A 13051-nucleotide genomic window follows, 5' to 3' on the forward strand; every position below is an offset into this window, starting at 1 on the left:
GAAATATATTTACTTTAAAAATTGGTGACGTATTAAAGATTTATTTTACACACTGTGTTTATTTTAATGAATTCTATTCTATTTGTTATTTTCATGGAAAAGGTGGACCTCTTCTGGCTCCCTCCCTGAGCTTTTCCTGGTTTCTGTGTTGTAGGCACCTCTAAGCATCATCGCTGTTTCAAGCCTGCAGTTTCAGATGATTCGGATTCATTAACCTACACACAGCGCCAAGAACAAAACTGATTATGTGTATAATTCTGTGTGCACTTTAGTTTGCACAGTCTGAGAGCGTTTGGTGTTGGTGAATAAAGGCCTCTGAAAGTGTCAGGAAATATGTGCCTTCCTGTGACTGCAGAGAGGAGGGGCTACACTGCACATAAGAGGTAGCTTTGAAAAGCTTTAGGACTTCCAGATCAGACTCCACTTCACAGCTGACAGAGCAGGAACAGAAAAACAAGGTGAGTGTTGGTCCACATTCTTCGACCTTCATGTTCTAACAGTATTTGTATTGAATAGACCTGTTTGTTCAGACTGATAGTAGAGTAAAATATTCAGATAGAACAAATGCCTGACAGATATGTATGGGAGCAGTGGTGACACAGGGGTGAAAGAGTCCTGTGACCACCCACTGTGGCAGCACACGTAACACTTACTGCTGGTCTTTATGCCACAGCTCACGGTGTAAGGCACATATATATGCTTGCAAACTTCCATATTTTAAAGCTTGGTGCAATGGGGAAAAAAATCATGAATATAGAAAATTAATTGACAGTAAATTAGTAATATTACTGAAGAAAAGCACCACAATAAGTCTGCAGCTCCTGCAGGACGCCCAGGGAGCCTCCTCTTCCCTTTATTTTGTTCCTTTTTGTGTGGAATGTGATTATATCCTCTTAAAGTGCATAAGTTCAGGGCAGAAGTTTAAAAGGCAATTCCTACAATTGTTGAAGTGCCACAATAGTCCAATCAGTTACTGCCAGCATTCCTCCAACGTAAATGTGATAAGAATAAAGGAGGAAATAAAAGGCATTAAAGAAGGACACATGCAGATCTAAGACAGTACAGCTTCTGTCGTGAATGACAGTAACGATGGGGAGAAAGAGACTGACACTTTTAAATGTGATCAATTAGAACAACCAAAACACGTTTTATGTGGTAACATATATTTGAAGTCTTTGCTTCCATTTCTCATCAATTTAACCTCTTTGGAAACCCAAACATGTACAGTGAGGGAGTTTCAGACCCAGGTTTTAGTCAGGGGTGGGACTGAACTCACATGTACGTCTCAATCATTCACTTTACTGCAGTCTCACATTCACTAGCTGGGACCACATCCTCTGTAACGATGGGTGATGAGGGATGAGGAAGTGTGAACTGGTGCTCCGGTTTGGGGAAGGCAAAAATGACCTCATATTGAACACCTGTAAGTTGAAGGAAATGAGATTTCCAAAGTTTCCGGCCTCCCCTCCAGCCTGTGAAAGCTTGTGGGGTGGACATAGGGTTGATATCAAAATCTAAATATCTAGGTTTACAACCAGATAACAAACTAGACTGCCAAATCACCTTTTCTTTTTTGTTAAGGGAACTAAGATCCGTTGATATCTGCAGTAAAATGCTGCAGATGTTCTATAAGTCTGTGGCAGCAGGTGTGCTGTTCTGTGCTGCAGTCTGCTGGCAAGGAATCATCAGAAACAAGGATGCAAGGAGACAAACTAGTGAGGAAAGTGTTGGGATTCAGAGATTCTTTTATTGCTACCATATAATCTGCCTTATGAAGAATGTATTAATAACATGTTTTACAGTATCATTTATCAGTAATATTTCCTGCAGGGTTTATATTGCATTGAATATGTCTGTCATCACATTGACCTTTCTATTTTTATAGGTTGAGTTCATTTTATACACAATGCATGAATGTGCTTGGTTAGAGTTGATGTTCCATTCTAGAAGGTTTTAAGCTTCACTGGTGAGAGTGTCCAGATGATACATGCTGAGGGGAGATGAGAACATAGCAGGTTAATTGCATGCACGCTTACGATACACATATTAATCTAGTAGCAGGTCTGAGCGAAGGCCTAAGCGTCTTCTGCTTCAGTTTGAGACTGGCTGCAAAGTACTCTACTTAGTTATTAATGACGAGGGTCCATTATTAGCTCTTAGAGATGCTGAGACCTGAAGTTATTACCTTAAAAGGCAAGTAATGTAGAAAAGGGAAGTTATATGTCAGTGTAAGGTTATATGTACGTGATGTACCCTTGTCTGCACGGGTTGAACTTTTCCCCGTCTGTCACCATGTATTTTTGAACTGTATTGACGTAGGTGTGATATTTTATCCTATAAAACCAGAACCCAATGTATTCTTGTCAGAGCAAAACAATCCGTATGCTGACGGTTGGTTGTTCTCCTGTGATAATAAAACTCATCGTTTGATTGCACTTTTCCGGAGCCTCCGTAGTTTGTTGTCTGGTCTAAAGTTGATCGATCTCGCAGCAAAAGCTGGCTCTGTAATTAAAGCCAGACTGGACAAGCTGGGAGATGTGATGGAAAGATGCAAACTAAAGATGTTAGAAGCTTGAACAACTTTGATCACCCACTTTATAACATCTTTATGGAACAATATTAGTATTGGTAGACTCCTCTCTCTGTTTTAACGTGTGTGGGGGTTACTTTATGAGATTAAAATAAGTCATATTTGTTTCTTCCAGTCTGCTCTGTGATGTAATTTTCTAATGTGGAGTATGTGATTTTTGCTTTTTTTGTTCCTCCAGTACAAATGTCAGATTAAAGAGTTCTGTGATTTAAATCATTTTTCTGTGGCCATGATTGGAGGACTGAGAAGGAACTGTTACACTGAGGGAGGGGTTTCACTTTGATGGCTGCTATGTGATTCATCCAGCATTTGTGGTCATCTCCTTCTGTCTTAGGCAGCGCTGCGCGCTGAGGGTGAATGACCCTGAGGGCCTAGAAGTAAGAAGTTCACTCTGACCTGCAGAACCATTAGCTTTTTCAAAGAATGAAAGCATTAGAAATGGGTTTAATCCAGCCTTGTTTGTGCTCTGATGTCTTAGAGAAGGCACGGATAACTTTGAAGTTTTAGGGTTCTGTTAATACATAAAAACTAAACTGATGCTAATGGTGTGAATCCTGTAGATATTCTTCTTCTGCCTCACACTCAGTGCTTCTAGTTTCTCAAACGGAGCAAGAAAAGTGCAGAGTAACCCATGTACAGGCTAAAGAGCCTGACACATTTCTGCACTTTTTATTAGTGTGTATGTCAAGCAGCCAACATGCTTCTAAGGAACCTTATCAGTTGGTGGTTAGGCCAACTCTGTATAACATCCTGTATTCAAACATCCTGTTGTAACCCTTCATTTCACACTTTTCACTGAAACATTTTTAAGTGCTTGTTGGCTTAATTTTTCTTTTACAAAAGTATATAATTACAAACATAGTCAATTTAAACAATCTTGAATTAGTTTAGGGGTTAGTCATGGCATTACACTAAATTATCCAGGTATCTGGATTTTTTTCTTTGCATGGAGTTTCTTTCCTTCTGTGCCTTGTAGTTAGTCGTTTTTTAACCGCAAACCTTTTTTTTTTCTTTTTTTTGCAAGACAGCAAGGCAATGATCCAACACACACCGGCAAGTCCACCTATAAATGGCTCCAAAACCAAAAAGAGAAACAAGTGCTGCATTTGCTATATAAGTCATTTATATTTAGCAATTTCTATCATTTTTAAGGGTAAAAAAAAAAAGTCACGCTGTTGACGTAGAAGTCCCAAAAACACAAAAACACATATGAAATACGACACGCTTTTCTTTAAAGGGTTAATCACAGCTGGAATTAACTGATAAGACCCCGAAATTCTCACACTCACACAGGTTTCGCCTTTAAATCAGCAAAATCAGCTTTCTTAACTCATGATATCAGCGATACCTAGGAACAGCCCTGGTGTGTTCCTGTGTTTTGTTTCTTTTCAAATTGAGTTGTCTATGAATGAATTAAAACACTTGTAATTACCGTGAGCGTTGATAAACCAGAAAATTGTTGTTTTTACAGTTCTGACACCTGTTGAATCTTCACATGATAAACGATGGCGACACATAAAGAAGTCCTTCTGCAGACCTTGGAGGACTTGGGAGGTGATGACTTCAAAAAATTCAAGTGGATACTGTGTCAGAAGGGGGCCATGGAAGGTTTCCCATCAATCCCAACAAGTCGGCTGGAGAACGCAGACAGGCTGGACACAGTCGATCAAATGTTCCAGACCTACTCAACCAATACCGTTAAAGTTACTAAAATGGCTTTGGTGAAGATTGACAAAAATGATCTGCTGAAAAATTTGAAAGACATAACCTCAGAACCCACAGGTAAATCAGGGAAGGATTAATAAGTGGGATATTACAAAGTTATTAAGAAAGAAAGCAATAAAAACATTGATTAGGTCACATGATTCATATGTCATAACCATCCATAGCATTGATAGACACGCTGGTCCAGCCAAACACCAGAAATGAAATTATTTGTTCTTGTTTTCTATATGAGTTAATGCACAAGTGCAAGTTTGCAAGTTTGAATCACTGCCTTTTTAAACATGATTGTATTCTTTTTAAATATATTAATTAAATATATATTGCTTGATTAGGTTAAACTAATTGGGAGGGTGGTTTAGATGTCATTTAAAACTGTATAAAACCTACTAACAACATATGATTTTAAAATAGAGGATTTCCTAGTCAACAATACCCAGACCTCCCTCTCCCCAGCCATCACCTCCAGCTTAGTGAAGAGATGAAATCTCCACAGCATGTCCTGGGTCTGCTCCAGGCCTCATTCCTGTGGAACATGCCTGAGAGGCAGAGGCCAGTCACCTTTCTGAGAAAGCTTATTTCTCTCTGATGGACTGATACAATGTCCGCATCAATCACTACTTGTTATTAATCTCTTCAATCTGTCATTGAAGAGAATGGCAACCTCAACATCGAAGTTTACCAGAAGCCCACACACATGGACCAGTACCTCCTCTTTGACTCCCATCACCCTCTGGAACACAAACTTGGAGTAATTAGGACCCTACACCACCGGGCAGAACATGTTCCCTCTAAGCCTGAAGGAAAAAAGAAAGAACACACGCATGTAAAGGAAGCACTCAAAACGACTGCACATGAACACAATGTAACGGTGCTGGTATGTAGGCCATCCCAGTACCTTGCACTATTGTACTTACGTTACAGGATGACTCATCACTGACTGGTAAAACATCGGCCAATAGAAACGATTGTGAGCCACCCGTGTCCCTTAGTATTCTCACGGGCTTCTGATCCCCAGGAAACCCTGTTAAGGAGACAAAACCATCAAAAATGAAGGGTTTAAAACACTTATCAGGTTCACTCGTGGTCATATTAGAGGGGCAGTTTAGCGACTTGACTAGGCCAACCCCTTTAGCTTGTTTTAATTGCTGGGGCACTTGTTTACGTTTAAGAGCCAAACACTCAGAAACTATAAGCCGTACGTTCCCTTTCTTTGGCTTCAAGTTCAAGATGAGCCAAATGTACCTTTAAACGTGCACCAACACTGGAATTACTGGATTCGACAGAGAAGGGCTCAAACCGTGGAAGAGAGGCTGGGGGTTTTCCCCCACCTGGTTTGACCACAATAGGTGTCACTGTCCCCTCCTCAGCACAAACCTCAGGCTGATCAGACGTTTCAAAGACCGATGCTGCATCCCTAGTGTCCGCGTCCAAAGGGAACACACCTTTCCCAACCAACCCACTGACCACAAGAGACTTTAACTCGCTCTTCTTCATGGTCTTAGCCACAGGGATTTCATAATGCGCGGCAACAGCACATAAATCCTCCTTCCTACATGCATCAAGCTGGTCTAATGCAGGCTTAGCTATAAAATCACCCAGGCTAAACTGTGCCATATTCAAAATTTATCCCGGACGAGCCCCCACTTACTTCAAATACAACGAAGGCTTCTACAGACAAAAACATGGCTGTGCCATGGGCTCCCCTGTGTCACCTATTGTAGCAACCTTTACATGAAGGAAGTGGAAAGGAAGGCTCTTGGCTCTTTCAAAGGAAGAGTACCCAGCCACTGGTACAGATATGTGGACGACACCTGGGTCAAAATCAAGACACAAGAAGTGGAATCCTTCACTGTGCACATTAATGCTGTGGATAAAAACATCAAGTTCACCAGGGAAGACACAAAGGATAACTGTTTGCCTTTCCTGGACTGTGCTGTGCACATTGAAGAGAATGGCAACCTCAACATCGAAGTTTACCGGAAGCCCACACACACGGACCAGTACCTCATCTGTGGTCATGAAGTCATTTGAGCGCCTGGTTCTCTCCTATCTCAAGACCCTCACGGCCCCCCTCCTGGACCCCCTGCAGTTTGCATACAGAGCCAACAGGTCTGTAGATGACGCCATCAACATGGCCCTACACTTCATCCTGCAGCATCTGGACTCCCCAGGAACCTACGCCAGGATCCTGTTTGTGGACTTCAGCTCTGCCTTCAACACCATCCTTCCAGACCATCTCCGAGGCAAGCTTTCCCAGATGAATGTGCCTGATCCCATCTGCCGGTGGATCACTGACTTCCTGACGGACAGGAAGCAGCATGTGAGGCTGGGAAAGAATGTCTCGGACTCCCGGACCATCAGCACCGGCTCCCCTCAGGGCTGTGTTCTTTCTCCTCTGCTCTTCTCCCTGTACACCAACTGCTGCACCTCCACCCACCAGTCTGTCAAGCTAATCAAGTTTGCAGATGACACCACCGTTATTGGGCTCATCTCGGACGGGGATGAGTCTGCCTACAGGAGGGAGGTTGAACGTCTGGTGTCCTGGTGCAGCCACAACAACCTGGTGCTGAATGCCCAGAAGACAGTGGAGATTATTGTGGACTTCAGGAAGCACACAGCCCCACTCCCCCCCATCATCCTGACTGACACCCCCATCACCTCTGTGGACTCATTCCGCTTCCTGGGTACCACCATCACCCAGGACCTGAAGTGGGAGCCCACCATCACCTCCGTCATCAAGAAAGCCCAGCAGAGGATGTACTTCCTGAGGCAGCTGAAGAAATTCAACCTGCCAACACGGACGATGATGCAATTCTACACCGCAATCATCGAGTCCATCCTCACCTCCTCCATCACCGTGTGGTACGCTGGAGCCACTATCAGGGACAAACAGAGACTGCAGCGTGTTGTGCGCTCTGCTGAGAAGGTGATTGGCTGCAGACTCCCATCTCTGCAGGACCTGTACACCTCCAGGACACTGCGGCGTGCAGCTCGGATCTCAGCTGACCCTTCTCACCCTGGATACAGTCTGTTTGACCTGCTCCCCTCAGGCAGGAGGCTCCGGTCCATTCGCACCAGAACCTCTCGCCATAAGAACAGTTTCTTCCCCTCTGCTGTTGGACACATGAACAATAAACGTACGACTGTTCCCACCACTAACACATGACCCTACGCTGTGTTCACTGCATCATTCCATGTTTTGGCACTGATCACCACCTGCACTCATGTATATATCTTTCTACGTAGCACTTTTAATTCTTATTCTTACTTTTATTTTTTCATGTCTATTTAAGCGCAATTTATGACAGTATGTTTGCACTGAAGCACCGCAGCAATTTCCTAATGTTGTAAACCTGCTCAACATTTGGCAATAAAACCCTTCTGATTCTGATTCTGATTCTGATTGACGCCCATCACCCTCTGGAACACAAACTTGAAGTAATTAGGACCCTACACCACCGGGCAGAACATGTTCCCTCTAAGCCTGAAGGAAAAAAGAAGGAACACACACATGTAAAGGAAGCACTCAAAACGTGCGGCTATCCTAAATGGGCGTTCTTAAAGTCAGCAAAGAGGCACAGAAAAGAAGATCAGACACCAGCGAGGGAGGATAAGAAGGACAGACGCAACAACATTGTCATCCCCTATGTAGCCGGTGTATCAGAAAAACTCAGGAGAGTTTTCTCCAAGCATGACATCCCGGTGCATTTCAGACCCAGCAACACGCTCAGACAAAAACTGGTTCACCCGAAAGACAAAACTCCAAAACACAGACTTAACAATGTGGTGTATGCTGTACAGTGCAGCGAGGAATGCCCAGACCTCTACATTGGAGAGACCAAACAGCCACTTCACAAGCGCATGGCACAACACAGAAGAGCCACCTCCACAGGACAAGACTCAGCAGTCCATCTGCATCTTAAGGATAAAGGACACTCTTTCGAGGATGCCAATGTTCACATTTTGGACAGAGAGGACAGATGGTTTGAAAGAGGAGTGAAAGAAGCCATCTATGTCCACTGTGAGCGACCATCTTTGAACAGAGGCGGGGGTTTACGACACCAACTCTCTGCCATCTATAATCCAGTTTTGAGATCCCTCCCCAGACGCCTTAACGCCCACTCACATCCTGGGCCATCTGACCTCAGGAATTCGCATGATAAGGTGGGGCCAGGTTTCACAATGAACTCACCCGAAACTCTGGCTGATTGGGACCCACACCCAGTTTCACACCTTGGCTCAGGCGATTAGAGGATCATCAGGGGGTCCTTTTGTCCCTCTGTGGGGGGAACTCCCACTAGGTTTATATCTGGGACTCTCCACCATTTGACCTTAGAACTGAAGAAGCTTCTCGGATGAGAGGTGAAACGTCTTCAAGCAACTTAAAGAAGTCCAGACGCTTTTCTTTGCAAGCTCCTTTGACTACGATGACCTGGATGACTGAGAACCTTCACAGACAATCTCTAGCTCTCTTCGCCAGCATGTCTTTATCCTGTCTTCCTTCTCTCACTCCAACCGGTCACAGCACCCCAACCATACCCAGAGATACCTAAACACCTTCATTTTGGGCAGCAACTTGTCCCTGACCTGGAGTGAGTATTCCACTTTTTTCTGGCTAAAGACCAGGCTGGAAACCACCACCTGATCAAGCCAGCAGAACCACATCGTCTGCAAAACATAGAGATAAGATTCTGAGCCCATCAAAGTCAAAGCCTGCTGCCATCTGGCATGTCTAGAAATTCTGTCAATAAAAACTGGCAACACAGTTTAGCCTAACTCTAACACATTTTCACAAAGAACCTCCAACAGGATACTTCGAGGGACGTCATTGAATGCCTTCTCCAGGTCCACAATACACATGTAGATTGGCTGGGAAAACTCCCAGACACCCTCAAATGTCATTGAGAGGATAAAGAGCTGGTCCAGTGTTCCATGACCAGAAAAACCCCCATATTGTTTCTCCCATATCTGAGGCACTAATGGACAAACTCCTCTTTCCAATCCCATGACATAGACCTTGCCACAGAGTCTGACAAGTGTGATTCCCTTGTAGCTGGAGCACACCCTCTGCTGAAGTCCCACAGGCTAACCAAGCCCAACAGGACTTCTTCAGCTTGATAGCTGTCTTCACCTTCAGTGTCCACCATCTAGTTCGGGGATTACCACACGACAGGCACCAACTACCTTGCAACTGCAGTGCCTTGCAAAACTCCAGGTGTTGATCAGTTGACAAATCAGCTCCTACTCTTCACCTGAATGTCCAGAACATGTGGCCACAGATTCGATGATATGGTTACCAAATCAATCATAAGATAAGATAAGATAAGATAAGATAAGATAAGATAAGATAAGATAAGATAAGATAAGATAACCTTTATTAGTCCCACATATGGGAAATTTTGTCAAGGGTCATATACCTGTGACCTGTGACCTAGCTAAAACTAACAGTTTTGGCAGTATATCACTCTGGTGTGTCATTCAGGCTTTCTGGCATATCTAGAAGGTAGAGAGGGACAGAGACAGCTCTTTGTCAAGAGGCTAGCAGACATACCACTCTAGGTAGTGAATAAACACTTGATGAATTGTACCAGCATGCCCGACACAACTTTCCTGTTGATAATCTTGGCCATCATAATAAATTGAAATGAAAAGAAAAAGCAGAGTGAAAAAGGCAAGTTAAGTGATACGACACTTGATTCTTGATCATGGATTTTCTGTACAGTATCTTCTCATTTGATTTGAGATATTAGGTAGACAGGCATGCTCTGTAGAGGTTTTTAAAACTAAGCTGAAGACACATTTGTTCACCCTATCTTACATGTCTTGATTCTATGCCTTATAGTTTTTAAATTCTTACTGTTTTTAACTTGTATTGTGTTTTTTACTTGTATTGATATGTATCGCTTTTATTTATTTATCTTTTTAGTTTCAAATAGCTGTACAGCACTTTGTTTGAAAGCGCTGTATAAATAAAGTTAGTATTATTATTTAATATTTTTTTCTTCTTTCAGAGATTCAGAGATTATGTCAGCACAAGTTCAAGTCAAATCTGAAGAAGAGGTTACAGTGTGTGTTTGAGGGGATTGCTAAAGCAGGAAACAAAACAATTCTGAATCAGATCTACACAGAGCTCTACATCATAGAGGGAGGGACTGCAGAGGTCAGTAATAAACATGAAGTCACTCAGATTGAAACAGCATCCAGGAAACTAGACAGACCAGAAGCAACAATCAGACAAGAAGACATCTTTAAAGCCTCACCTGGAAGAGATGAACCAATCAGAACAGTGCTGACAAAGGGAGTGGCTGGCATTGGGAAAACAGTCTTAACACAGAAATTCACCCTGGACTGGGCTGAAGACAAAGCCAACCAGGACATCCAGTTCATGTTTCCATTCACTTTCAGAGAGCTGAATGTGCTGAAAGAGGAAAAGTTCAGCTTGGTGGGACTTGTTCATCACTTCTTTACTGAAACCAAAGAAGCAGGAATCTGCAGCTTTGAAGACTTCCAGGTTGTGTTCATCTTTGATGGTCTGGATGAGTGTCGACTTCCTCTGGACTTCAACAAAACTAAAATCCTGACTGATGTTACTGAGTCCACCTCAGTGAATGTGCTACTGACCAACCTCATCAGGGGGAAATTGCTTCCCTCTGCTCACCTATGGATAACCACAAGACCTGCAGCAGCCAATCAGATCCCTTCTGACTGTGTTTGTATGGTGACAGAGATCAGAGGGTTTACTGACCCACAAAAGGAGGAGTACTTCAGGAAGAGATTCAGAGATAGGGAGCAGGCTGGCAGGATCATCTCCCACATTGAGACATCACAAAGCCTCCACACAATGTGCCACATCCCAGTCTTCTGCTGGATCACTGCTGCAGTTCTGGAGAATTTCCTGAAAACCAGTGAGGGTAGAGATTTACCCAAGACTTTAACTGATATATACAGCCACTTCCTGGTGCTACAAGCCAAAGGGAAGAAGGGCAAGTCTAATGGCGGAGCTGACAGAGATTCATGGTGGAGTCCCGAAATCAAGAAGATGATTGAGTATCTGGGAAAACTTGCCTTTGATCAGCTTCAGAAAGGAAACCTGATCTTCTATGAATCAGACCTGACAGAGTGTGGCATCGATATCAGTGATGCTTCAGTGTACTCAGGAATGTTCTCACACATATTTAAAGAGGAGAGAGGACTGTACCAGGACAAGGTGTTCTTCTTCACCCATCTGAGTGTTCAGGAGTTTCTGGCTGCTCTTTATGTCCATCTGACCTTCATCAACTCTGGAGTCAACCTGCTTAAAGAAAAAACATATCAGTTGTCTAAAGTTTTCAGAAACAAACATACAGTTAAACAGTTTTACAAGAGTGCTGTGAAGAAGGCCTTACAGAGTCCAAATGGACACCTGGACTTGTTCCTCCGTTTCCTCCTGGGTCTTTCAATGCTGAACAATGAGAGTCCCTCACAAGGCCTGCTGACACAGATAGGAAGTATCTCACAGAATAATCAAGAAATAGTCCAGTACATCAAGAAGAAGATCAATGAGAACCTGTCTGCAGAGAAATGCATCAATCTGTTCCACTGTCTGAACGAACTCAGTGATTGTTCTCTAGTGGAGGAGATCCAACAGTCCCTGAGATCAGGAAGTCTCTCCACAAATAAACTGTCTCCTGCTCAGTGGTCAGCTCTGGTCTTCATCTTACTGTCATCAGAAAAAGATCTGAATGAGTTTGACCTGAAAAAATACTCTGACTCAAATTCAGAGGAGGCTCTTCTGAGGCTGCTTCCAGTTGCCAAAGCCTCCAAGAAAGTGCTGTAGGTGGAGTTATTAATAATTTATTTAAGTTTAAGTTAAGTTCCTAAAAAGTAAGAATTATTTCTAAGTCTGTGTATATTATTGCTTTTCTTTCTTAGGCTGAGGGGTTGTAACCTCTCAGAGAGAAGCTGTGAAGCTCTAGCCACAATCCTCAGCTCCCCATCCAGTAATGTAAAAGAGCTTGACCTGAGTGAAACCAGTTTGCCAGATTCAGGGATGAAGCTACTTTCCTCTGGACTGATGAGTACACACTGTACTTTAGGCAGTCTCAGGTAAGATCTTAAACACTGCAGATTTGTGTAATTTCTTTCATGTCATCTTTCTTGCTCAATGTCAAGGACACCATCATGACATCATAAATTTTAGTGTATAGTCCATATATCAGTGTCCATACATGGATGTATCATAACAAACATTTGCAACAGATATTTTTTTTACTGCTCATCAGATGAATTTTTAAAATGAATAATTTATATCTAACAAATCATGTAATATTAAGCACACTCACAAAATGTGCACACAATTTAGACATCAGAAATCAGTACTTTTGATTTATCCAGCACACGGAGGGTTCATGTTAATGTCAGTGGAACTAAGTGTACTATTTTTCATTCAGTTTAAGGAGTTGCAATTTGTCAGAAATCAGCTGTAATTCTCTGGGCTCAGCTCTGAAGTCCAACTCCTCATATCTGAAAGAGCTGGAGCTGAGTTCCAATGACCTACGGGATTCAAGAGTGGAGAAACTGTGTGGTTTTCTGGAGAGTCAGAAATGCAGACTGGAGACTCTGAGGTCAGACACCTTGTTTTAACTGAGCACTGAGATGAATATAATGTAACAATGCTTTACCTGATAGATGTCATCAGCAGTGTTGGTCAAGTTACTTGAAAAAAGTAATCAGTAACTAATTACTGATTACTTCCCC

General features: G+C 42.9%; 1 protein-coding gene across 1 annotated transcript in view; it reads left to right on the top strand.

Moving 5' to 3' along the window:
• The first annotated feature begins 390 nt into the window (after positions 1-390).
• The window catches only part of LOC102289410 (NACHT, LRR and PYD domains-containing protein 3), a 43142-nt gene continuing 30481 nt past the window's right edge, over positions 391-13051 (top strand). The window contains exons 1-5 of the mRNA XM_005951921.3: positions 391-458; positions 4062-4372; positions 10327-12127; positions 12227-12400; positions 12745-12918. Coding sequence (XP_005951983.3) covers positions 4096-4372; positions 10327-12127; positions 12227-12400; positions 12745-12918 — 2426 coding nt within the window. The 5' untranslated portion in view covers positions 391-458; positions 4062-4095. The remainder of the gene's footprint in view (positions 459-4061; positions 4373-10326; positions 12128-12226; positions 12401-12744; positions 12919-13051) is intronic.

Source organism: Haplochromis burtoni, unplaced genomic scaffold (genome assembly GCF_018398535.1).
Source record: "Haplochromis burtoni strain Fernald_Lab_line unplaced genomic scaffold, NCSU_Asbu1 Contig_1203, whole genome shotgun sequence".
NCBI classification, from domain to species: Eukaryota; Metazoa; Chordata; class Actinopteri; order Cichliformes; family Cichlidae; genus Haplochromis; species Haplochromis burtoni.